The sequence below is a fragment of the Panthera tigris genome, chromosome E3 (genome assembly GCF_018350195.1).
Source record: "Panthera tigris isolate Pti1 chromosome E3, P.tigris_Pti1_mat1.1, whole genome shotgun sequence".
NCBI lineage: Eukaryota > Metazoa > Chordata > Mammalia > Carnivora > Felidae > Panthera > Panthera tigris.
Window position 1 is genome coordinate 21263459 of NC_056675.1, and position 27429 is coordinate 21290887.

The window sequence follows — 27429 nt, forward strand, 5'->3', positions numbered from 1 at the left end:
GATATTATGCTAAGTGAGATAAGCCAGTCAGAGAAAGACAAATACCATGGGATTTCCATATAGGTGGAATTTAAGAAACAAAACAGAAGAACAGACATAGGGCAAAAAAGGGACAAACCAAAAGACAGACTTTTTTTTTTTATGTTTATTTGTTTTTCAGAGACAGAGAGAGACAGAGCACCAGCAGGGGAGGGGCAGAGAGAGAGGGAGACACAGAATCCGAAGCAGGCTCCAGGCTCCGAGCCGTCCGCCCAGAGCCCGAGGAGGGGCTTGAACTCACAAGCTGTGAGATCATGACCTGAGCCGAAGTCTGATGCTCAACTGACAGAGCCACCCAGGTGCCCACGAAATACAGACTCTTAAATACAGCGAACAACCTGGTGGTTGCCAGAGGGGAGGTGGGGAGGGGGGAGGGGTGAAATAGGGGTAGGGGATTAAGAGTACGCTTTAGCGTGACGAGCCCTGAGAAATGTATAGAAATGTCAAATCAGGGGCGCCTGAGTGGCTCAGTCAGTTAAGCGTCTGACTTCAGCTCAGGTCATGACCTCACGGTTTGTGGGTTCAACCCCGCGTCGGGCTCTGTGCTGACAGTTCAGAGACTGGAGCCTGCTTCGGATTCATGTCTCCCTCTCTCTCTGACCCTCCCCTGCTCGCACTCTGTCTCTCTCTCTCTCTCTCTCTCTCTCTCTCTCTCTCTCTCTGTCTCAGAAATAAATAAACATTAAAAAATTAAAAAAAAAAAAAAAGAAATGTCAAATCATTATACAGTACCCCAGAAACTATTTTAACCCTGTGTGTTCATTAGACTTAAAAAAAAAAAAAAGGAAAAATTTGGAAATCTAACAACAACAAAAAAAGAATGCATGCCCGGTTCTCAAAACAAAACAAAACAAAAAACAAACCAAAAAAACACCGAATGTGTCAGAAGTCTTCAGAATCTTAAGTCGTGAGAAATCTGGAAAAGACGTGTCTTTCTGAAAACAAAGCGTTCAGATCTATGTGCCTGACTGAGGCTGGCTGACAGGGAGGAGGTATTTTTGGTCCTCCTTCTCCGTATCCCCATCTCGCGTCCAGCAGGCAAACCAGGAGAGGAAAAAAAGGCCGGGGGTCCTCTTTTGGGGGGGAACGGAGGGGACAGCCAGACTCCCACTCCAGGGCCAGGACATCCTGAAGACCAAGGTGGGGAGGGATGAAGTCAGGGGAATCCGGCGTCACCCTGAAAACCGGCCCAGACCTAATAACTGAGCCTGGGGCTTCAGAAGCTCTGGGTCCCCAAGTTTCCAAGGAATCCCCACTGAGGAACCTTCAAAAGATCCTTCGTGACACAATTTTCACTCACACGTGCTGGCTGAGGACGCAAACTTTGCCTGGTACTGGTGAGAACTCTACAGACAATACACTAAGTACGTATTTTTTTATATTAAATATAATTTATTGTCAGATTGGTTTCCCTACAACACCCAGGGCTCAGCCCAACAGGTGCCCTCCTCAATGCCCATCACCCACTTTCCCCTCTCCCCCACCCCCCATCAACCCTCAGTTTATTCTCAGTTTTTAAGAGTCTCTTATGGTTTGCCTCCCTCCCTCTCTGTAACTTTTCCCCCCTTCCCCTCCCCCATGGTCTTCTATTAAGTTTCTCGGGATCCACATAAGAGTGAAAACGTATGGTATCTTTCTCTGACTTATTTCACTTAGCATAATACCCTCCAGTTTTATCTACGTTGTTGCAAATGGCAGGATTTCATTCTTTCTCATCACCAAGTAGTATTCCATTGCATATATAAACCACATCTTTATCCACTCATCACTTGATGGACATTTGGGCTCTTTCCATCATTTGGCTATTGTTGAGAGCGCCGCTGTAAACATTGGGGTGCATGTGCCCCTATGCATCAGCACTACTAGGTACGTATTTTCAAACAAAGCGTCAAGATGTTAGATCTGAGGAAGGAACTGGTCTTCTCAAAAGGTGGACGTATTTTCATAAAACGTCTAACGAAAGAGGGGCACCTTGCTGGCTCAGTGGGTTGAGCATCCGACTCCGGCTCACGTCACGATCTCACAGTCTATGAGTTCGAGCCCCGCGTCGGGCTCTGTGCTGACAGCTCAGAGCCTGGAGCCTGCTTTGGATTCTGTGTCTCCCTCTCCTCCAACCCCACTGATTCTCTCTCTGTCTCTCTTTCTCTCTCAAAACTAAACAAACATTTAAAAAAAAAAAAAGTCTAGCAAAAGCATGAAAATTAAAGCACACTTCCTTCCATATCAAAGGCCTTGACCTTAAATGAAAAGAGGAGGATGACCTAGAATCGGGGCAGTTCCAGAAATTCTGGGCTATCCAGTTATGTTAAGATTGATCAAATGCCAAATCGCTTTCCCTCTCTTCTTGAAGCGAATCCGAGCAGGAAGGCTTCATGTCACTGAACAATTTCACTTGCTATTTGAAGCATTCTCATGTAAGACCGACAACTCCTTTAAATTTTCCCAGGCAGCTGCTAGGGGTTGCTAAGGAAGTGACAGAAATAGAAAATATCGTAAATAACTAATTAGTGATTTCTGAGGGGCAGGCTCTCTAGGTTTGTTCTTTCAGGATCTCTCACAACTTAGGTACAGAGACTAGACAAGTTTCTGGTCTTTTCTCTCCCTCTCTCTCTTTTCCCCTTCCTACTTTCTTTTCCACATTAAAGAAGGGATGCAGAACCTTCAAGCCGGGAGAGGGAGATTCTGAGCCGCTCTGTGCCCACCCTGATAGAAAGACACAGAACAGGACCCAGGCCTCCTACCTCCAACGCAAGCCAACACAACAATGAGTGTGCCTGTTTTGTTCGGTTGTGCCTTGGGGAAAGATTCCATTTGAACAGAAGAGTCTGGAAACAGACATCTGTTGTTTGGATACCAGCACCCATTTCCCTCCCTGGATAACCTCATCCTGGTTCTGGGAAACGCCCCCAGGGGAGCCTCATTAGGGCTCCGTTCTCTCCCTGTCACTGGCCACAAACAAGGACTGGCCACTGGACGTGAGAGATCTGGGGACAGGGTTTAAGCCCTAATGAGGCCACCCCAACCCAGGACTTCTCAGATACAGAAGCCATTTAATTCCATTCTGGTTCATGCTTTGTTCAGATTTTACCTGGAACTTCTGTGTGTTTAAGCCAGAAGAGTCGTAACCCATAAAAATCTGTAGCCGAAACCAAGTTTCAAGCCACAGGGAAAGATTTTCTTCAAACACGCTCTCATATGTTGTGACTTGGGGCAATTTATTCCTCCCGGCAGACGAGAGGTGAAGAAAGGAAAAAAAGAAGGGCTCCTGGGCAGTTAAGCGTCCGACTTCGGCTCAGGTCATGATCTCTCAGTTTGTGAGTTCGAGCCCCGCATCGGGCTCTGTGCTGACAACTCAGAGCCTGGAGCTTGCTTCGGATTCCGTGTCTCCCTCTCTCTTTCTCTGTCTGTCTGCCCCTTCCCCACTCATGCTCTGTGTCTCTCTCAAAAATAAATCAACATTAAAAAAATGTTTTTAAAGAAAGAAAGAAACCGGAAAAAAGACACAATCCCAGCAACACCTAGGAGCACCAAGCACGAGAGTTGAAGGGAAATTTGTAAGAAGGAGCTGTCAACACAGTGATAGACACATGGATGAGAACCAGTAGGTTCAGAACAAACTCACTGCTCTGGTCTAAATAAGAAGCTTAGTCGTTCTGGGCGACGTCGTGGGATTTGCTGGTCGAAATCACCATGCAATTTTCAGATGTGAAGTGGACAGGGCACCCAGTTAATGTCCAGCACGTGTGTTATAAAGGGATTTTCTACCCCCTTACAACCCAGCAATTGCACTACTAGGAATTTATCCAAAGGATACAAAAATGCTGATTTGAAGGGGCACATGCACCCCAATGTTTACAACAGTGCGATCAACAATAGCCAAATTAGGGAAACAGCCCAAATGTCCGTCGAGTGATGAACAGATAAAGAAGATGTGGGGGGTGTCCACACACACACACACACACAAACATATATATATAATGGAATATTACGGGGTCATTAAAAAGAATGAAATCTTGCCATTTGCAACAACGTGGATGGAACTGTAGGGCATTATGCTAAGCGAAGTAAGTGAGTCAGAGAAAGATACATCGCATATGATTTCACTGGTTTGGAATCTGAGAAACACAACAGATGAACATGGGAAGGAAAGGAAAACGAAGATAAAAACAGAGAGGGAGACAAACCATAAGAGACTCTCAAATACACAGAACAAACTGAGGGCTGCTGGAGGGGACGTGGGCGGGGGGATGGGTTAAATGGGTGATTGCGCATTAAGGAGGGCATTTTCGGGATGAGCACTGGGTGTCGTATGTAAGACATGAGTCAGCGGGTTCTGCTCCTGAAACCAAGACTACACTGTATGTTAACCAAGTTGAATTTAAATAAAATAAAAAATAAAGATATTTTCTAATATTAAATGTGTCAACATTCACATATGGTAACGTGATTCTGTTCGTGGTTTGTTCATATCCAAATAGTCACAGGAGCGCTAAGAAGGAAAGACAAGGGCCACCTGGTGATATTCTCTCTGTATCTGAACACACAGAACTGGCTGAGAAGAGGACAGTGTTTGTACCAGAGTTTGCTTGTCTTAAACATGCTCTAAACATCTGTATGGGTGTCTGTTTACTGTTTACTTAAAGTGAACTTTTATAAAGCCTCTTATTTTACTGGGGCAAACATGCAGGGTTAACCCAGGTTGGAAGGAGCAAGGAACCACCCACACCCGTGATCTCAAGAAACGCTGTACTTTGGACTCAGCCCATGTCCCATGATCACCACCTAGTGGCTGTATACTTAAATAACAGGTATAGCGGAGCCGTAAACATCTTTTAAATTGACCCCAGCAATGTCAAGGTCATTTTGTGGCACCAGATCAAAAACCAGACTTCCCTCCAGAATGGAGGGCTTAGGAACCAGGAAATTAAGACACCAGAAATCTGGGTAAGGGTGGAGTACCACTGAACGTAGGTGCATGTTAATGGCAATACTGTATATACAAGCATCTTCCAGTGAGTGGTAAAGTGAGAGCCTTTACCAGTAGGAGTGCATGAGTCCAAGTGGTAAAGGAAAAAGCCATGCTGATGAGGAGGCAGGCGAGCAGAGGGCTCAAATGAAGAAAGGATGTGAGCTGCACAATTATCTACAGAAAAGCAATACAGGCGGCCAGAGCCACAAGTGCAAAGGCCCTGAGGCAGGGCCGTGTTATGCTTCTTGGGAGGCTAGTGTGGCTCAAGCAGAAGACAAAGAGAAGAGGCCAACGGATGTGGCTGAAAAGGCAGGCAGGGCTCAGATTCTGTTGGGTCTGTGGATTATGGTCAGGACTTAGAATCTCCTTCCAAGTTGACAAGAAACCACTGGAAATTTAAAGTACGGGAGTGATACGGTCTGGTTTATGTTCTAAAACAATCACTTACTACACTTACTGTGTGGAGAGCAGGCTACAGAGGGGCCAGAGTGTCAGCAGGGACAGGAGAAGAAGTCTACTGTAGAAACACGGGGAGGGGGAGGGCGGTACCAAATAAACAGATACATAGATAGATACATAACACGCTAGATACATATGCACGTAGGCAGATAGACAAATGCATACATATGTACGTACATAACATAGATAAACACGTGTATACGTATGTGTATCTCCACCCCATCCAACACATTTATAGTAAAGATAAAATCTTTACAAACCTTTTAATTATTATTTTTTAAGCAAGAAAATCAATACACGGGGAACAAAACCTACAAGAGTAATACTCATGACTGAAGTTTAGAGGATACTTTTTTTTTTTTTTTTTTGAGAGGGAGAGAGAGAAAGAGCAGGGAGGGACAGAGAGAGGAAGAATCCCAAGCAAGCTCCGCACTGTCTGCACAGAGCCTGAGGCGGGACTCCAACTCGTGAACCGCGAGTCCACAACCCGAGCCGCAGTCTGATGCTTAACCGACTGAGCCACCAGGTGCCCCCAAACTCCCGATATCAAAATACAGTCTCACAGAATCAGGTAAATTGTATGTGTTCATCTAAAATATCCTGGGGGGCGCCTGGGTGGCTCAGTTGGTTAAGCGTCCGACTTTGGCCCAGGTCACGATCTCGCGGTCCGTGAGTTTGAGCCCCGCGTCGGGCTCTGTGCCGACAGCTCGGAGCCTGGAGCCTGCTTCGGATTCTGTGCCTCCCTCTCTCTCTGCCCCAACCCACTCGCATTGTCTCTGTGTCTCTAAAAAATAAATAAAAATTTAAAAAAATAAAAAATAAATAAAATATCCTGTGAGCCTCTAAAATAGTTTGGTATTCCAACTGCAGAATATATGCCTAATTTATTTATATCAACTAATTTCACCCAGCCAGCCAGCTCTACCCCTTGACAGAAGAGAATAAAGAGAGATACATACAGGAAGACCATATTCTTGTGTCAGTTACGTTAATGGAAGCCGACTGTCCCCCAGACCCCTTCTCTCCTCCTCCTTGGGCCCAGAGACACCCGATACGGTCCCCAGACTGCTCTGCGGCTGGATGTGGCCACACAACAAAATTCTCACGGACAGAATGCGAGCGGAAGTTATGGGTGTCGCTTCCGGCTGGAACGCGGCTCTGATCGTGTGGAAGAGAAAAACCCTCTAAGGTGGGGGGGGGGGGCTCTCCATCAGAGGCACCTTGTCTCCACCACAGGACATTGGGCAAGTCTGGAGACATTTTTGGCTGTTAAAATTGAGGGTGAGGGACTAAGTCCTGGCCTCTGGGGGGGAGGGGGCAGAGAGGTTGCTAAACGCCCTACAAATGCCCGAGACAGTCCCCACGCTGAAGACTGTCCCAGCACAGAATGCCAACAGCGCTGAGGCTGAAAAACCTTGCTCCAAGGCCCTGTTGCTCAACCTCTGTGGATCATCATCCCCCAAGTATGTTCTCAAAATGCAAATTCGGCTTCAGAAAGTTTGGGAGGGGATTGAAGAGTCTGCTTCTCTAACGAGCTCCCTGGGCGACGGGCAGAGGAACAGGACAGAAAGAACAGAACGTGCGTCTCTGAACGACCTTGGGGAGCACGGCTGCCCTGGCGGTCTACACTGGCTGGCTGGCGTGTCCACGCGGGGCCGCTGCGCAAACACACACAACCTAAACTCCCTGCTTGCAGCCTGTGCTTCCTCCGGGTGACTGGTCGCCAGGCAGCACTGACAGCTACAAACTCTGAATATCACCTTTCATTATGTAGGAGAAAAACCACCCATGGCATGTAAGCCACCGCGTGTTGGGGTCTCTGCGTTCTGGCACTTTTGTTTTCAGCCCTAACTAGCACAGGGTCCATCTGGATGCTGACATCCACGTGGCTGTTTGGCAAGAGGCCCACAAGGGCCCAGGAGGTGATGATTTTCCAGGAAGGGAGAAAAAAAGCAAGGGAAGAAAAGAAACAATAAGGGGGCCGCCGGAGATGTCCGAGGAGAGGGTCCCACTGCTGTAACAAACGACCACATCCAGCCGACGGGCTTAAGAGTTCTGGAAGTCGGTTAAGAGTTCTGGCTCAGTCGGTTAAGCGTCCGACTTCGGCTCAGGTCATGATCTCACGGTCTGTCAGTTCAAGCCCCGCGTCAGGCTGCGTATTGACAGCTCAGAGCCTGGAGCCGGCTTCAGAATCTGTGTCTCCCTCTCTCTCTGTGTCCCCACCCCCCCCCCCCCGCAAAAGTAAATACACATTAAAAAAAAAAGAGTTTTGGAAGTCAGAAGTCAGAAGTGGGTCTCCTAGAGCTAACATCAAAGCATCAACAGGGCTGCGTTCCTTCTGGAAGCTCTAAGGGAGAATCTATTTCCTCCCCTTTTCCCTCACTTCTGGAAACTGCCTGAATTCCTTGGCTTAGGGCTCCTTCCTCTAGCTTCAGAGCCAGCAACAGTGGGCCGGGAGCCTCTCGAACCGCCATCCCCTGGTTCTCTCCCTCCGCCTCCCTGCTCCACTTGAAAGGATCCTTGCGATCACAATGGCCCGTCCAGGTGACTCCGCATAATTCCCACATCAGGGCTGGCTCTGTAGCAACCACAATTCCACCTGCGGCTTGGTTCCCCTCTGTCACGCAATCTAGCACACTGACACGTTCTGGCCGGCCGTCAGGATGGGGACATTTGTGGGGAGGGGGGCATGATCCCGCCTTTCCGGCCGTCAGACAGCAGCTGGTCAGGCAGCCCGAGGGCAGGAAGCGTACACAACTTGGGAAACGCAGACAGGGTGCACAAACAGTGAGTTGGTAGCTCGACTGAGAGTAACAAGTGAGAACCTTCTGGGTGCTTCCAAAGGTCACCAACTGCAGAGCAATCCTTACGAGGAAACATGCCCTACATGCGGCTTTTTATGGTTTTTCAGTATAGAAAGATGGTGGTCAGGGGAGAGTAATGCAGAGTGATGTTCTCCAGGAATTCCTGGGATCCTTTTTTTCCCCTAATGTTTATTTATTTTTGAGACAGAGAGAGAGACACACAGAGCACGAACGGTGGAGGGGCAGAGAGGGAGGGAGACACAGAACCCAAAGCAGTCTCCAGGCTCCAAGCTGTCCGCACAGAGTCCGACATGGGCCTTGAACCCACAGACCATGAGATCATGACCTGAGCCCAAATCAAGAGTCGGCCGCTTAACCAACCGAGCCACTCAGGTGCCCCCCTGGGATCTTTACGCCGTCGGCCCCAACCAACGTTTGATGTATCCGTGCTACAGAACAGTTTCTGTAAATTAAACTTAGTCTAAGTTTATGAGAAGAGTGTCCTGTATTTCAGGCACTCCCTGGAGTGCGACGTTCCAGAAAACCAATTACTTGGGGGAATTCATGAAAACGTGCGCAGGTTAGTAACAACTGATGCGCACGGACCACGCAGATCAGATCCCAGCACATCATCACCCTTCTCTCCTTGCAAAACCACCGTGGCGTTCTTAGAGGCTGTGATTCCCATTTTAGAGATGAGAAAACAAAGGCTCAAAGGCTAACTATGTGCCCATGCACACAAAGCAAGGTAGACACAGCCTCACATCCTGAATTTCGGACTGCAGGTCCCGCTTTTGTTTTCAAAACCCCACTCAGCTTCGAGGAGTCAGAGCGGCCTGTGACAGGGGCACTCAAGGCCGTCTGCCTCCAATGTCCTCAGCTCCAACGCCCTGCAGAAGCCTTAACCTGGGGGCAAAGGGGAGGGTGTACCTGTACCTGTAGTGAGTAACAAATCCAACACAAGGCCTCTGTGTAACTGTTTAATTACTAAAAGGCGAACAACATAGTTCTGATCATGCGTTTGGAGAAACGGAACCCAAATCATTCTTGGCACATAACGGTCCGTCCGAAATAACCCAAGCCCTTCTAAGACGCTGTCGGTGACACCTCCAAAGGCCACGTGTTACAGTGAAAAGACACCTGCCTTGGGACAACCCACCTGTGTGACCGCGGCACTGTCACGGGCCCTTCTGAACGTCGGACTCTCTATGTACAAGTGGGGTAAGAAAGTGACTCCTTTGTGAGGCTGCTGTGGGGACCAGAGGAGACAATGTTGTGAGCTGTAGGGAACCTTTTGGGGAGACTATCTAGCCCACACAGCTGGGTTGAGTGGGTTTCTCTTTCTTGCACCCAAAAATAGGCTTTGCAAAAATAGCATCGCGAAAGAGCCTAGAACAATTCCTAGCCAGAGTTCCCAAGAAATGTGTTCTTTCTTTCCAGAAGCCTGAAGTTTTGCAAGAAAACTTAGCGCACGGAAGGCACTCCTTGTATTCACTGGTTCACTGATTCAAGATCTGTGCTTCATCAGCCGCCACTATGGAGCGCCTACTGTGTGCCAGGCACAGCTCTGGGTGCTGGCACATCAACAATGGACAGGACCCCTGGGCCCTTGTAGTTCTCCTTCCAGAAAGAGCGAAATGCGTTAATTCGGGTGATCTGGGAGGGTCATACATGCTGTGAAGAAGATAAAACATCGGACAAGCTCAGACACAGAAGCAGGTTTTTAAAAAAAACTAGATAGCTGGGAAATGTCGTTTTGAGGAGAGGGAATTTAAGCCAACGTCTGAAGGATGAGCGGACACAGGTAGTTTAAAGTCTAGGGGCAGAGTATTCCAGGAGGAGGGAACGGGGGCAGGGAAAAAAGCCACTTAAGAGGCCCCCGGGGGTGGCTCAGTCCATTAAGGGTCCAGCTCTTGGTTTCAACTCAGGTCACTACCTCGCGGTTCAGGAGTTCGAGCCCCGTGTTGGGCTCCAAGCTGACAGCGTGGAGCCTGCTTGGGGTTCTCTCTCTCTCCCTCTCTCTCTGCCCCTCCCCTGCGAGCGTGTGCTCTCTGTCTCTCAAAATAAATAAAACTTAAAAAAAAAACAACCCATCCCTCAAGCAGGAACGAGCGAGGGCCCACGGCAGGAAGGAGGTCACTGCCAGTCTGTTTTTGGGAGCAGATCCCCCACCCAGCCCGTCCTGCACGTCAGTTAGTCCATCTGCGTGTGGAAACCAAGAGTGTCTGGCAGAGAAAGGTGTGTAATTAGGACTCACTCCCACACGGCTGGAAAGACAACCCTTCCGGGGGACAAGAGCTTCGAGACAAGTAAGAGAAGATGCCATGTGTTTGGGGCCAAAGCCTTGGGTCTGAAGCCCAGCTCCAGTGTCCCGGGCCAAGGACTTGCCCTGTTTGGGCATTAGTTCACTCCCGTGGGCGACACCGGTGATGACAGGACCCCGTCCCAAGGTTCCACCTGCACGAAGCCAGTGCTTGGAGAAGAGCGGACACGACCACGACGCGACAGTCACCCCCCACCCCTGCCCCAAACCTTCATCTCCCTGTTCCACTGAAAATAACCATTACTAATCCCCGACTTTGTGTTTCGCCTCGTGGATCTACATTTACTAATTCACACCCGTCGGAACGTTAATCCACACCTTGGCACGGCCAGACCACCCTTGAAATGGGGATGTAAGGCCGCCAGCTGCCCCAGCAAGGAATTGTTACTCGGCGTGTAAGTCTGAACGGTCACAGTTGGTTTTCCACCCTCTTCTTGGTCCTACAGAACGTGCGAAGTAAGGGAATCCTAGATACGAAGTCCAACATTTGGGCCACGTTCAGAGAAACAATATCCTCAGACGACTTTCGAACATGCCTGACCTCCACCTGGCAGTTCTACCGTCCCGTACAGGGAAGACCATCTCTGGAATCCCAATAAAAAAGAAGGAGAGGGGGAAGAAGAGGAGGGAGAAGGGGAGGGGAGGAGGGGGGAGCGGATGGAAGAAAAAAGACATCCCATCCTAGAGAAACAAGTCCTCTCCTCTCTGATGCCCCTTGGTGAAGTTAACAGAATTTTGTTCGTACAACTTTTGCTAAATGTATTCCTAGTTGTTTCATTTCTTTGGTCGCTTCTAGAAATAGAGTATTTTCTCTCCTTATACTCTCAACACGGTTGGCGTAGGCATATAGGAAAACTCTAGGTTTTGCATAGTAATTTTCTTACCGATCCCCTTAATGAATCCCATCGTTGTTCCTAATAGATTCAGGGATGGACTAGTTATCTTGGGTTTTCCATTAAAAGATGAAACTGGGGGCCAAGGGGAAAATTCTACCTCCCCCTTTCTCGTTCTGTTTCTCATCCAAGTGCATTATCTTATCAAATTCCTGAACAAAGAAAGGTAAATAACAGTGATTGTTACGGGCACGGGCGTTCTGGCCTTGTTCGGAATTTAGCGGGAATGTTTTTAGCGTTACATCATTACAGATGACGTTGGTTTCAGGGAGGATCCTATTTTATTAGCTGGTGTTCTACACACCAGGAATAAATATTTAACATTATCAGCTGTATTTTTGGCAGCGATAAGGTAAACCACAGGATCGTTCTCATTTGCTCATGGTAAGAGCAGATCACATAGGGGCACCTGGGTGGCTCAGTTGGTTAAGCGTCCGACTTCAGCTCAGGTCATGATCTCACAGTTTATGACTTCGAGCCCCGCGTCGGGCTCTGTGCTGACAGCTCAGAGCCTGGAGCCTGCTTCGGATTCTGTGTCTCCCTCTCTCTGCTCATGCTCTGTCTCTCTCTGTCTCAAAAATAAATTAAAAAACATTTTAAAAATTAAAAAAAAAAAAAAAGAGCAGATCACATAGTTTGACTGCCTAAGATCGAACCATCCTTCTATTCCTGGAATAAACCCCACTTGGCCCGAGCTTTCCTTACCTTGGAGTATAATCATTTACTTATCCATTTCCCCATTCTCTAAGCTCCTGCAGACCACTGGTCATGACTGATTCATGTCTGACCTCAGCACATAGCTGACAATCAGTACACGTTTAAATAGTAAACAAATGAATGAATAACTAAAATAAAAATAACACTGGACCTCCCCAGACTAACCCTTCGTACCTCTTTCTCTTTTTATTTAAAAATTTTTAAGTTTATTTATTTATTTTGAAGGGGAGAGAGCCAGGGAGGGACAGAAAGAGAGAGAGGCAGGGACAGAGAATCCCAAGCAGGCTCCGTGCTGTCAGCACAGAGCCCAACGCGGGGCTCGAACTCACGAACCGTGAGACCGTGACCTGAGCCGAAATCAAGAGTTGGACTCTGCACCAACCGAGCCACCTGTACCCCCCTGTACCCCCCTGTACCTCTCTCTAAGTGAAAATACTCAGAAAGATCAGGCATCTGTCCCAGACTGGATTCTTCGTATGTTTAACAAACATGTGGTTTAACTGGCCCCCACTTCGAGCAACAGAACCCTTGAACACCTGGTCCTTAGGGGGAGACTATCCCCTAGTTTCAGTGAGACTAACTCTGTTTCCCTGCCCCCACCACTACCCCAACCTAAAAGAGTGACCACATCACCCGGGCCTGATTGGAGTATGGCACCCGGACTGCTGCAGGAGCGGGCTCATCACCCGACCTGGACCAGAGGAATCTCCAGGAATCTCTTACAGAAGCTCCTAAGAAAAATGACTTCCAAAAGAATTGATAAACATAAAATATATTTGTCTGGGGTTGCTGCTTACCTACTTACCTAAAATACGGTGAGATGACCTATCTGAGAATAAAGCAAGGTAGAGAAAACCATGGCAAAGAGCGGAAAGAGACAGGGGGCGCCTGGGTGGCTGAAACGTTTAAGCGTCCGACTTTGGCTCAGGTCATGATCTCGTGGTTCGAGAGTTCAAAGCCCCACATCAGGCTCTCTGCTCTCAGCACAGAGCCCACCTTGGAGCCTCTGTCTCCCTCTCTCTCTGACCCTCTCCAGCTCACGTGCTTTCTCTGTCTCTATCAAAAATAAATTAATTAAGAAAAAAAAAGAATGGAGGGGCGCCTGGGTGGCTCAGTCAGATGAGCATCCAAATTCAGCTCAGGTCGTGATCTCACAGTTCATGGGTTCAAGCCCCCCATCGGCCTCTGTGCTGACAGCTCGGAGCCTGGAGCCTGCTTCGGATTCTGTGTCTCCCTCTCTCTCTCTCTCTCTGCCACTCCCCCATTCACGCTCAGGCCCTCTCTCAAAAAATGAATAAACATTTTTAAAAATTAAAAAATATGTATTTTTAAAAAATTTTTTAAAAATGGAAAGAGACAGAGACCTAGTGATATCATTTGAGCCCCTGGATCCAGCTTTACCTGAAGTCATTATCTCCTAGATTTCCTAATTACATAAGCCAGTAAATTACCTTTTCTGTAGCTTAAGTTCAATTTCTATTACTTGCAACCAAAAAAAACACTATCTAATTCATGCGTTGCTTTGTTTCCCCATGAATATGCTTTGTACATTCTTAAATAAAGGTTGAAAAAAAAATTAAAGTGAGGAATACTAACTACTGAGTATTAAAACACAAACATTCAACCGCCTGCTTTTAATTAATGGCAAGATGGGCTGAAAGGCTCCCTTAGTGAATTATAATTTCAGACTGAAATTCCCCAGACAGTTATAGAGGGAGCTTGTTAAACCGCAGAAACCAATGGAATCAAGAGATTACTTTAACAGGGCGGTGGTTCAATCGGTTCCAGAGATATCATCCATTATGCAAAACCAAAACCTTTAAAACTTCTTACCATACAACCCCAGCCATCTCTCATCCACCTAAAATCTCAAGGCCTCTCTCCTGACTCAGTTTAAAAGTGAAAATGACTGGTGCGGTCAACAAAAAGAGAAAGAAAAAGAAATAAATCGTGTCATGACAGTTGGAGACCACCAGGGAAAGGAGCCAAATCTCAAGCCAGGGTGTTTGGCGGGGCCTTCTAGAACAGTCCTGCATTCTCAAATGCTTTCAGTTCTGCAGAAAAACTGAAGGCAAGCACGCCCTTGGCACTCTAGATGTCTCTGTAGCTTTCCAGGCCAAGCAGCATCACTTCTCCTGTAGGTTCAAGAAAACGTCAGCGCACAAGCCCGGAGTGCCGGCCCATTTCCCTACCCCGTCCCCTTGGTGAAGGATTCTGGCGGTGGTTACTTCGTGAAATCAGACTCTTCTCCTCCTTCAGCTCAAGTTACAATAGACCAAATTCTGGAATCTGGTTTTGATTATTCTCTAGAGAGCTACTTAAGAGCTGCTTCAGGGCTTGAAATCCCTCATTCAGACATAATCTTGAAATAAAAGGCTATATTCAAATGAAAAATGCATTACAGCTTTCTCTTTAGGACCTTTAGTACTTACGGGCAAGAAAAAAAGAAAAGAAATGCAGGAAAAGGAAGAATGGCACGGGGAAAGGGAGAGAGAAAGACAGGAAAGAAGGGGCGAGCGAAATTTCCTACATCATAATTGCTTTCATTTTATCATCACATAACCCCTTTTGCAAGTAATATTGTGCCCATTCTACAGATGAAGTAATTGAGGCTTGGTGATCACAGGAGGAAGACGCCGTGGCTTCTGACTCAGAGACGGATATAAAAACATGCTCTGAAAAATGCTGCTTCTACCCTACTGGCTTCCTCCCTCCAAAAAGTCTAACACAGAAGTCGGTGCTAGGACCAAAGTATTTCCGTGGATGGACCCTATGGAGACAATATAGTCTCATCTAAAAAACGGAAAAAAAAAAATTTTTTAAGAAATTAACAAAGTAACCTGAGGTCCAACAGAACTAGCAACATGGCAGAGCAAAAGCTAGAACCCAATTATTCCATCTCTCAGGTCTTACTGAACCCACCTGACCGGAATCTATTTTATAGGTGCAATTCATCTATACGGATCACATACCGGCACTCCTGATTAATGAGGGAACAACTGAAGAGTTGTCCCGCCTTCAAGAAAACGCTCACTGGAAACAAAAGAGAAATTTATTTGTGACCTGTCTTCCTCTGCCTCAATGTTCCTGTTTATATCCCGTTCCTTTTGTTATTGTTGCAATATATCTGGGAGGTATTTCCCCCTTGCTGTTGCAAAATCTGAAAAGGGGCGGAAAATCTACACTGAAATAGCACATGGAAGCCACAATTCTGGCAACTGCCAAGGGTACGGGTATGCCAGTTCCGAAACGAGTTTAAACCAGAGGTCGCAAACTGGTAGCGTATCCAGCCCACAGACGTGTTTTGTTTGTCCCACAGTGCTGGCCCACACAACGCTTTTAAGAAATTTTCATCTGTTTGCCAATGCTAAAAACCAAGAGCTTTCACATCAAAGCGGAGGATGTGGTGATATCTGCACGTGGAAGGGGGTAGCTGGATCAGAGAGCAGTAGCCGTGACCTGTAGACAGAGCACACGCCCCAAGTTTCTCCCCGCCTGGTCTATTTCACTGGGTATCTGAGTTGGTGACCCGTGGCTGAAAAGGTCAAGCAGCTGTAGATTGCAAAGCCAACCAATCATTATCGGACTTTTCCCAAAAACATCCCCACTAAGAGACTCATCTGTCAATATTAGGACAGCTGTGATCAAAGGTAAAGTATAGGAGACCAAAATGATTTGAGAAATTAAAAAAAAAAAACAAAAAACAAAAAAAAACCGTAGTTGGGTCCATTTGGATTTCTGCTCTAGGATACTCATTTTTTCAGAAAATACACTCACCTTTATTACTTCATTTATTCCTCCCAACAACCCTGCAAGGAAGGAATTATTCCCAGATAAACAAACTGAAACTGAGTGGTGTCAAATCAGCCATCTCTCCAAAAATTATCCAACCAGTAGGTTGCAAAACCACATTTTGAACCCAGTTTTGTCCATCTACAAACGCTGTGCTTTGGGAATAATGAAAGAACACTGTATAAAGCCACAAGGCTTGATTCCACCTCAGGGCCTTTGCACCTGCTCTCCCCCCGGCCCCCATTGGAAACCTCTTTACCCAGATCTTTACGTGACAGGATCTTAACTCTTTCACTTCGTTTGCATCACCCTCACAGAGAAGTTTTCCCCAGCCATCTGATCTAACGTAACACAGGCGTGCATACACGCACACACACCAATTTCCCTCTAGACCTCTACTACTCAAAGTGAGATCCAGAGATCAGAAGTTAGAAATGCAGGCTCTCAGGCCCCTCCTTAGACCCGCTGAATCAGAATCGCGTATGTTAACAGCATCCCAGGTGATCCATACCCACTTGAAGTTTAAAAAGCACTGGTCCACTAGCCGCCCTGCCCGGTGGAAATATAACCTGAGTCACGAGTGTCATTTTGAATTCTCTAGTAGCCGCATTAAAAATGTGAAAAGGACGGCTGTTTGCTGTCTCCCCTCCCCACCACCAAAATGTCAGTTTCAGGAGCACCGAATGCTTACTCACCGCTTTACCCCCTGTCCTGAAAACAGTACCAGGTACGTGCTAAGTATCATCGCATGTTTGTTAAACGTAAGAAGGTAGTATTTTACGTGGGGCGGGAAGAAAGTAGCACCGTGAGACTGGACAGATGTGGGCAGCTCAACCACGGACCAGCTGAGCAATCCTGGGCAAGGCATTGGTCCAGGAGCCACCTGTAAGTTCACAGCCCTCACCGTTACGCTCAGATGCGATAGGACATCTACAAAGCGCCAGCCGCTGTAAGTCACAGGTATTCCATAAACGCCAGAGCCTTTCTGGCGTCCTCCCTCGTTCTCTCTCCAGATTCCACGTGCACACAGTGCTGCTGTGACCACGTTCCTCTGGGTAGCAGGAGCCAGGCCACGGGAACCGTCTTCCTGAGTGATTTTCCCCAGCCAGGGGGCTGAGCGTATTAACTGTTGGCAGCGAAGACAGCTTGAAACCAGGGAGGGTCGCTTCCCGTCGCCCTGGAGTCACACGGTCCCTGTACAGCCTGTAAACCACAAGGGAGGCAGCACCTCAAGGCAGCCCTGTCACCGTGATGAGTTCTGCTGGGTCGGCCTGCCACAAGGTCCCACCCCTTAGAGGAGTATGAGGTCTGTGCCCAGACACAGCTTGGATCAGCCCATTCTGAAAGGTGCATTGTGGCTCTGCCTTTTTCCGTTATTGGTTTAGGGGGGTGGGGAGCGGAGGGTTGAGTCTACCCCCCCCCCCACTCGTTAATCACTGGCCTGTGTCAATCCACCAAGGGAGGCTTGCTTCTCCCCAGCTTTTAACACCCCCCCATCCTAATCCGTTAGTCTATCTTGCCCGGAAATCAGATGCACATGTCCTAATCTCAAAAGTGTTTTTAAATCACATTAGATCAACAGCAACGGGAGAAAGCAAAACCCGGATTTAGACATGACTGGTGCGACACCGAGAAAATAAAACTCCCAGGGCTGCTTAGCCGGGATGGGAGGAAAGCCCGAACCAGTGTCACCCAAGCACCTGCCCCACGTTCTTCTCCCTCTGGCTGAAAAAACCAACACCAGAAACACTCGCAGAATTAGCAGCCTATGGGGAAGCGCACGGCAAAGAAAAAGGAAAGAGAACAAGTCGGGGAGAATCAAAACCTCCCATCGGTCTGTGGCCCTCTCATCCGGCAAGCAGAGGAAGATGTTGCACAGACCACGCCGCGGGTGGGGAGCAAGCGTGACCGGTCCACTGTCCGACTCTTGGTTTCCGCTCGGGTCATGATCTCGAAGCTCCGTGCATGCCAGCCCCCTATCGGGTTCTGCAACGACAGGTGCAGAGCCTACTTGGGATCCTCCCTCTCCCTCTCTCCGTCCCTCCCCCACTCGCGCTGCCTCGGTCTTTCTCAAAATAAATAAATAAACGTAAAAAAAAAAAAAAAGGTACGGTTGGACCAGAGACACAAGAGGAAGGGTTTCTCTTACTGGTCTGACCTGATGCCACTCTTTCCTCTTGTACATTATAATGAGGATGTCATCCCTCTTCCTCAAGGGAGAGAGAGAGAGAAGAGCCTGAAGAGAGAGAGCCTATGAAAATCCCACAAACAAGCCTCCAAGCACTGCTGTCCCTGGTGAGAGGCTGGAGAGGTATCCAAGCAGCCCCGGCACACTCCCAGGGGCCCCAAGGAGTTTCTAGAAGACTTAGCAGCCAGGTCGGGGTGGCTAACGATACCCTCTGCCTTAGAGAGATGCTTCTCGGGCATTTGCAGTCAGCACCACTAAGCACTATAAGGATCTGCCACGGGGGAGACACTGGGGGAGAGGATGGGGCACCCAGAGAAATCGTATGGTCCTCCCAAGTGAGGATCAAGGCAATCTGCCCGTGTCTTTAGTAGAACAGTTCTGCAGATGGGTACCAAACATTCACACTCAGCCCCGAACACCACACCAGGGATGGCTGGGAGGACCACAGTGCTGGGATAGTACCTTCCACAGCCATATCGTAGCAGTCTCCACGCCTTCTCCTCCCAGCCGCGGTACGCAAGAACATTAAGAAAACCTGGCATCTCCTAGCTCCTCGTTCAGAAAATCCCCCAGCCCCGTGGACAGGACCTCCTGACCCACATTCCACCCTGCAATCCTTCATCAAACTTTAAGTCGTCTGAATAAAACACTCCCTTTTCTATTTCCAGCTGCTGCAAAGCAACCCTAACACATGTTGGAAAGATGTGATCTTTATGCCTCTCTCTCCCCCGAAAGGGCACTGGACACTTCTCCTGAGATACACAGCTTTAAAATTAGAATTGGAAAAAGCCACCGTTTCCCTCGTAGGGCCCAAGCTACCCCACGGCAGAGACCAGAATGCCCCCCAGCCAAACCAACCAAGCCAACGAAACCAACCAAACGCAGCCCTCCCAGACATCATACCCCCTCTCTATTTAGCTGTTGTTGCGCTAATCATTCTAACACCTTTTTATTTATAATCGCAAACTGGAAGCCATGGCTTGTGATGTTATAAATACTGATTTTCCAGTTAAATTAGGCATTTGCTGTTTTATGTTTTGATAGGAAGGGGCTGTTTGAAGCCTCCTAAAATATTGCAATTAGTTCTCACTGTTGAAACAGACAAGACATTAACAGACACATTTGCTGTTTCGGTTTAATGTGCTGGAATGTTTATGCCTAAGTGTACTTCTCTCAAGCTTTGAAAGCATAAGGCATGTTTTTTAAAGTGGAAGAAATCAATCACAATACACCCATTTATTATCTTTTTTTTTTTTTTAAGTTAAGCTATTTCTAAAACTTTCCCAGGCTGTAATTTAAACTTGGAAAGCACAGCTCTTCAACAGGAAGGAGACTTATCAGGAAACAATCCTTGTATTTTACCTATTGGCTCGGTTAAGATGAGAACATCACTTTAGCTGACAAAGCCTGTGTTTTTGTTTGACAATTGCAATTAATTACTGAGATGCAGCCGAGATGGGGCCAGCCATCCAGATCTGTTTTCCAGAGAGATAGAAGACCAGAGGAAAGAAGCAAAGAAAAAACACACCCCCAAAAAAGCAAAGGAGGTTTGCATTTTAGCATCTACACCAGTGTCGTGTTTAATGTTATGGCTGGCAAGAAAGCTGGATTATTAATTTACGTTACCTGCACCTAACTTTCTACTCCGCTCTTCTCCCTTTTTCTCCCCACTGGCAGAGGGTGGAAAAGGCGAGAGGTGAACATTTCACAAGACAGAAGCTCCAATCTGTAGCGAAGGAGGCGCGGGTTACAGAAAGGGCACGGGCACGGGGCGTAAAAACTCACAGGGCACCAACTGGTGCTCCCAATGCAAAACCTACCCAGCGGGTGGATAGAAAGTTCTGGAGATGGGGGCACCCTCCGTCTTTACTAGAAAGCCAGAACTGGCCAGCATCACCTTGTTTAACCGTTCCCGGGTCACTGGGCTCTAACCTGAAAATACTAAAGTTGGATTCCAGCCACGCAAATGCGTTTCAGGGCGATTCTGAGACATTCCAGGGGATCTCAAAGCCCCTAGATCAATCTCGCTACCCTGCTTCATCCGCCCCGCCGGCGTCCCCACACACGGAAGCGCAGAGCCCCGCCAGAGCCAGGGCTGGGAAACACCCCGCGGGCACGAAGGCTGGGGATTCCCAGGCTCGGAGCTGGGCAGATTCGGAAGGCACCTCCCCGGACGAGGAGCCTCGAGGCGGGCAGGGCAAGGCGACACCTCCACCCCTCGCCCTGAAATAGAGTCCTCCTTGACCGGCGTCCAGCCCCTCGCCGCCGCTCCCCCAGAGCAGCCCCCGCCGGGGCTTGACAGAGCCCTCGCTGGGGCCAAGGGCCCCCGGGACCGCGGCGCCCGGGTGTCCGAGGGCCCGGAAAAGCGGCGGCTCGCCCTGCGGGTCTCGCCGCGCGTCCACCCCCTCCCGCCGCGCCCAGGGTCCTACCTGTACCACTCCAGCCCCTTCTCGTAGTTCCTGTCGAAGAAGTGCGGCTCTACGCCCACCGCCCGCACGTCCGGGTGTACTCGGATCGCCTCCAGCAGCGCGCGGGTCCCTCCTTTCTTGACCCCGATGATGAGCGCCTGTGGCAGCTTCTTCTCCCCGTAGTCGGGGGTGCTGGCGGCGCCGCCCCTCTCGCTGCTCCCGTTGGCCGCTCTCCGGCCTGCGAGCTCCTCGTCGGTGGTGCTGGACTCCTGCGCTTCCCTCTCCAGCAGCGCGCTCTGCGCCGTGATCATCTCGCCGGGGGCCAGCGGGGTCCGGAGCCAGGCGTCGCGGGCGCCCCCGCCGCCGCTCGCCAGCCCCCAGCCGTCGGCCCCGGGGGCGGCGGGCTGCTCGGGGGGCTCGGGCGGCTCCCCGCGGCTCGCGTTGTCCGGCGGCGGCGGCGCGGGCGGCTGCGAGGGGGCGCCGAGGCGCACGGGGGGAGGCGGCAGAGAGGGTGGCGGCGGGCTCGGCGGGGGCTCGGCGGCGGCGCCCGGCGGCTCCTGCAGCGCCAGGGGGAACTGCAGGGAGCCCGAGCCGCCCAGGAGGCTGTAGCACAGGTAGGTGACGGACAGGGACAAGGTGCACATAAAAAGCAGCTTGCGCGCCGGCGGGCCCTTAGCAGAGGCGCCGGGCGGCGGCGGCGCGGCGAGAGGTGGAGGCGGAGGCGGAGGCGGAGGAGGTGCGGGCCACGGGGCCATCGCGGCTCCCGGCTCGCGGCGGCGGCGGCGGCGGCCCCCGGCGCTGCCCGGACATGGTTTCAGCCGCCGCCCCCGCCGCCGCCGCCGCCGCCGCCGCCGCTGCCCAGCCGCCCCGGCTGCATGAAGCGACGCCGCTGCGCCCCCGGCCCTGGCCGCTGTCCCGCTGCGCCGGGGGGGAGCCCGGCCGCATGGCCCCCCCCCCGCCCCACTCTTCCCGCGGAGTCCGGGCGGCCCCCCCACCACCACCACCCCCCTCAGCCGCCGGCAAGGGGACCGAGGGGGGCGCGCGGACCCGCCGGCCGCACCTGCTCCGTCTGCGGCGCCCCCGCTTCCCCGGCTCCGCGGCGGCTCCTGCTTCAGCCCCGGCCGCCGCCGCCGCGCGCTGTTGCGGCCCCGAGTTCCTTCCCCGCTGCTAACTTTCTGCCGGGAGAGCGGAGAGGCGCGGAGGGGAGGAGGAGGGGGGCCGGGCGCGCGCCCCGCGCCGCCGAGGGAGGGGGAGTGCGCCTCGCGCGCGCCTGCGGAGGGGGGCGCGGAAGCGGAGGCGTGCGCTGGGGCTGGGGCGCCCGGGAGAGCGGAGATCGCGCCCCCCCCCCCCAGACACACGGCGCACTGGAGGCGTGCCCCGCCCAGCCCCGCGTGCCTGCCTCTCCCCGGGGAGCCTGGGACGCGGCGCTCTCCATCCCTCTCCCGATACTTTTAGGGACACGGAGACCGGCGCCAGCCGCCGGAGCCGCGCAGCGGGGAGCTGGGGGCCCGAGGACCGAGAGCTGTCGCTTCCCCTCTTCCCCTGGGACTCCAGGCCGGCTCGGCGCGTCCCTGACCCGCCTTCTCTCACCCCGGATATCCTCCTGCCGGGGGTCCGGCAGTGATTTCTTCTCCGTTTTCCCCCACAAACTTCCATCTTTCCAGCCTCCCCATCTTCTGGGTGGAGTTTTGACACAGACCCCCAGGTTTCCCAGCCCCAGAGCTTCCGCCTCTGTCCCGCCACTGGGTGACTGCGCCCTCTGCCCCCGAAGATGAGGCCGTCCCCTCCCCGACACCCTTCACGACGCGTACACCTGCGCCCCTTGGGGCGGGGGGCATTAGCGCTAAAGGAGTTCCGATTTCCCTGGACTGGGATAGACTGAGCCCGTCATCGCTCTGAACGCCTAATGAGCAGAGACAAGTTAGGCTGCAGGGTGTCCGTGTGCGTCGCCTCCCTGAATTTTTTTTTAAGTATATTTTCTTTGCCGAGAGATTGCCATCCCTCACCTCCCTCTCCTGGGGGGAATGGTAAACATCAGAAGGCTCTGGAAGATTGAAAACTAGACACTGCTCCCCGCGGCCTTTTGCTCAGGGAGGTGGCGGCATGGGAGGGAGAGGCAGCGGGATCAGCTGAGGCTCTCTAGGGAGCCCTGCTTCCTGGGGACGGGGGAGGGGGGGCTGGCCGCGCACACCCCCGGGGCCCGGCTCTCCCAGGCGCTGGCTCCGGTGAGTCCTGTTTACCGTGCTAGCCGCCGCTGGGTGCCTGGTGGGTCTGCTTTCCCAGGGCCGGCTGATGTGCTTGGCATCTCCGGTTTTGTTTGATCGCATAATAGGAACAACAGTTGAAAGAAAATGTATATAATGTCTAAATATTAACTAGATTCCTAGTGCCAAAGAGGGGGGAAATGTTAATCAAGTACGATGAAGAACACGGACTTTTCCCTGAGTGAACAAAAGCTCACTGCTGCTCTCAGCTGGACATGAGTTTCCTTCACTGCTGCTTTCGCTCAGATAAAGATTATTCCTTTATAATATATTTTTTATGGTGCACTGGAGACCTCTGAAATGCAGAGTCTGGTGTCTTGTAAATCATTCCCTGTAACTAGGGACGCTTTTTCAAACACCACACAACTGCATTACTGTAATGTTTAATGGGAAGGGGCCGACTGGAGCCCGGAGAAACACTAGCTTTGCCCAACCCTGTTTCCGGTCCAAACCCAGTTCTGGGTGGTCAGCCAGGAGGCCCGGATCGCAGGGAATATTGCCGCCGCCCTGGCCCCTCTGTCTTTCAAGGCCCAGGTACCAGGATGCCCAGCGCGGGGCCCAGGGCTCTGGCTCTGCGTGCCTAGAGCCCAGTTTCTCAGTGCGCTATCTCAGCCATCCACGTGAACCTGCTCTGTATGTAGCTTTCCTGCACATGCGCTTTTCAATTTGGAAAGGTTTTGATCAAATGGTTTGAAAATTTAATCCACCCCCCCTCCCGCCCGGTGACAAACTGAGAGCTGAATGTGGCCAGCACGGTGCTATTAAGAAATGTGAACTGGCTGCAATATTTTTAACTTTTTTTTTAAGTTTTATTTATTTATTTTGAGAGAGACAGAGACAGTGTGCGTGGGGATGGGGTGGAGAGAGAGACAGAGAGAGAGAGAGGATCCCAAACAGGCTCTAAGCTGGCCGCACAGAGCCCGAGGTGGGGCTCGAACTCACGAAACCGTGACATCATGACCTGAGCCGAAATCAAGAGTTGGTCGCTTGACCAACTGAGCCACCCAGACGCCCCTGGTTGCAATATTTTTAACTTGAGGGCTTGCTCCCACCCCCAAAAATCTGGGTGTGAGGTTTCTGTTGAAATAGGAGACCCAGCAACTTTGGGCCCCGCGACCAGAGCTGAGAAGCCCACTTTATGGAAAACGTGTGCCCTGTTCTTCACAGAGTCCACCCAGATCCTTCCCACACCTTTCTGTTACTTGCCTGGGCGTTGCCAATGAGGAAACCTGCCAGCGTCCCTTCTGCCTCTTGTCCCCAAATAGTCACACTTGAATAAGAGACTCTCAGTGGAATAAAGGGCATTGGTGAAGGGTCAGGCCCCATAACTGATAGGAAAGAGGTGATTGCGGGGAAAGGAGTTCTGTAGACTTCTCATTTCGGCAGTTGCCTGTTTTTTTCCTGCTTCTGATCCAGGCTTTTTCTGGGAGCAAGTTTCTGAGAAACCTGTAATGAAAAGTAGGAGCCACCTACATAGAGAGAACTCAGACTTCATTCAGCAATTCCTGATGGGTCTGGAGACTCGATAGAATTTTTTTTTTTTTTTTTTTCTGTTTCCACTGCCAACACCCATGCTCATTCAGGCTTCTCAGAGTTTTTACAATATTCCCCCAGCTGGTCTCCAGGCCGCCAGGGTGCCTCATTTCCAATCAGTCCAGATATCAATAGCAGATCAATAAGGAGTCAATCGATCATAGCTCTGCTGCTAATGCCCTCTATGGCTCAAAACCTCCCTCTCACTGCCTAATTAGTAAGCTCCAACCTCTTTCCCTTTGGACTCAAGGTCTCCTCCCACCTTTCATGTGACTCCCAGTCGCCCCAAACCCAAGGGTACCTACCCTCCCAACATACACCTTGCACGGTTCCGTTTCACCGCTGTATGCTCAGGTGATAGAGTTAAAGCAAAGCTGTCCTTTGCTGGCTTAAGTGGCTTTTGGACAGGTCATGTCTCCTCTCCGAGCCTCAGCTTCTGCGTATATAAGTCACAGATAATAAGACTCCCCTCAAATTGTTTTTAGAAAGAATTAAATGAACTTAGGTAGCATCTGCATGATGCCGACGTGCGGTGGCTACCCATAGTTATTTGCGTCTAAACATTGGCTCCTGCCATGCCCTGTTTCTTTAAACCTCATCCTTGAAAAATACGTGTGTGCCCTTTCTTCGCACCAGCCCGGAGTGTAAGGCAGAGTTCACTTTCCTAATCTGCTCAGTAGCATATACCGTGCCAAGTCCAATGCCTTCTGTGGCTTTTTTTCTTTTTGAAGCGATACAAACTAACCCTGGCTAACTTCAGCTTGGCTTCGTTTTTTTAATCGAAGAAATTTACCGGAAGGATGTATGATAACTCCCGTAATGAAAACCAACAGACCAACAGGAAGCAAAAATTGGCCTTGGAATATTGTCCGCTCTCCTGTGGCTGACGCAGGAGAGATCTATTTTCTTGGCCCCTTAAAGTTAGGTGTGACTCCGGCTAATGAAACTTGAGCAGAAGTGAAATGGTATGTTCTGGGCAGAAGCGTTGGGCAGACAGTGGGAGATTCGCCAGTGGCCATGTGTTTTTCCTGCCTGGCAGTTGCACGAGACAATGGATGGAGCCCCTCTTATCCACGACCTACTCGATTCTCCACACTGAGCAAGGTTAAGAAAGTTCCAGCCGCTGATGGCACGTAGCACGATCAAAAAACAAACTCGGTTGTTCTCAGCTCCTGAGACTTTGCAGGTTGGTTGCGAATACAGCACAGCCTGGCCGATCCGACTGAAGAAAGCGTACCTACCGTTCATTTCCTCTGCTATTGAGCGAAATGACTTCAGTAAGCCAATATTAGAACTCCCTTTCACAGAGTGAACGAATGATGCCAAGACAGTAGAGACAGAATTCTTGTCTCTTATCTAGCAAATAGATTTCCCCGTTTTGTCTTTTACCTGTCCATAAAAAGTGTATCTGTGGCAATCTGGAGGTAAAGCTCCAGACAAAACCAATGTGGTAGTGAAGAGGGAAATTATATACTTATGAAAAGAGCAAAAGATGTAAAACATAAGAATGCCATGACCTTACGGAACGTTGCGTGAGAAAGGATCTCCCTTGGGAAATCAGGAAAAACTTGGAGCTGAAACAGCAAAATCTGGCAGATGGAATTAAGCGATACTTGTACGGAAAACGGCATCTCCAAAAAGAAAAAAAAAAAAGAAAAACAAATGAGCTACACATTCGACTCAAGAAGCCAGAAAAAGAGCAAGAGAGTGATGTCAGGAAGGACATGATCACGACGAATGCCAAGCCTTTGTTCCTATCTGTGTGCTGTTTGTCTATTGCTAAGGACTGAGTTGTGCCTCCTCAAAATCCCTGTGTTGAAGCCCTAACCCCCAATGTGACCGTGTCCACAGATAGTCTTCAGGAAGCAATTAAGGTTAAAGGGAGGTCATAATGGCGGAACCCTAGTCAGAGAGGATTGTGGCCTCATAAGAAGTTGAGGGGTCATCCCTGTTTCTTCATACACCCTTCCGTGTGAGGACAGCCAGCACCTGACCAGTTCACGCTCTCATCTCAGCCCTCCAGGCCCCAGAACTGGGAGAAAACGCATTTCTCGTTGAAGCCACCCTCTGTGGTATTCTGTTATGGTAACCGGAGCTAAGACCTACATGGTTCATGGTTTGTCAAAACGCTGCGGTCCCCGTTCCAGTGTGTGTTGGGGTTGGAGAGAGGGTCCCACATCGGCAAGCATCGGTTGGACACCCGCTGGGGGCCCTACAGTCATCTCAGTGGTGACACTGTGTATGCAGAGATATTAACAGGTCCCACAAGTTTAGCGTTCAGTCCACAAGACTGTCCCCACTTCAGAAGCCAGTCTTAAGTCGGGGTTGTTACCTCTGCTTATGACCTACTGGCTAGAAGTCAGAGGCTCCCAAGATCCCCTCTTCAGGCTCCGTTAATTCACCAGAGCAGCCCTCAGAACGCAGAGAAACATTTTACTTCTTAGATTACTAGTTTATTATAAAAGTATACAATTCAGGAACGGCCAGAGAGATGCGTAGGGCAACGTGTAGGGAAAGGATAAGAAACTTCCATGCCCTCTCTGGGGGCGCCAGTGTCTGGCCCCTCCACGTGGTCTCCATCCCGGAAGGAAGCTCTCCAAAGCCTTCTGGGTTTTTACTGAGGTTGCGTGACTTAGTCATGATTGAGCAGCTCATTGGCCATTGGTGATCAACCCAACCTCCAGCCCCTCTCCCCTCCCAGGAGGTAGGGGTGGGGGATGGTTTACTGAAAGTTCCAGCCCTTTCCTCAGAAGATCGGTTCCCCTGGCAACCAGGCCCCCATCCTTAGGTTACCTAAGGGCTTTCCCAAAGTCACTCATTAACACAACAAAAGAGACTTTTATTGCTCTTACCACAGGAAATTCCAATGGTTTTAGGAGCTCTGTGCCAGTCCCGGGGTTGAATACCAGATATATAGATATATTTTTTTAATGTTTATTTATTTTTGAGAGAGAAAGAGCGGTCAGGTCAGGGGAGGAGCAGAGAGAGAGGGAGACAGAGGATCTGAAGCAGGCAGGCCTTGAACCCACGAACCATGAGA

General features: G+C 50.2%; 1 protein-coding gene across 1 annotated transcript in view; it reads right to left on the reverse strand.

Moving 5' to 3' along the window:
* The window catches only part of HS3ST4 (heparan sulfate-glucosamine 3-sulfotransferase 4), a 389739-nt gene extending 368392 nt beyond the window's left edge, over positions 1–21347 (reverse strand). Inside the window, exon 1 of the mRNA XM_042971107.1 lies at positions 20614–21347. Coding sequence (XP_042827041.1) covers positions 20614–21347 — 734 coding nt within the window. The remainder of the gene's footprint in view (positions 1–20613) is intronic.
* Positions 21348–27429: the final 6082 nt, after the last annotated feature.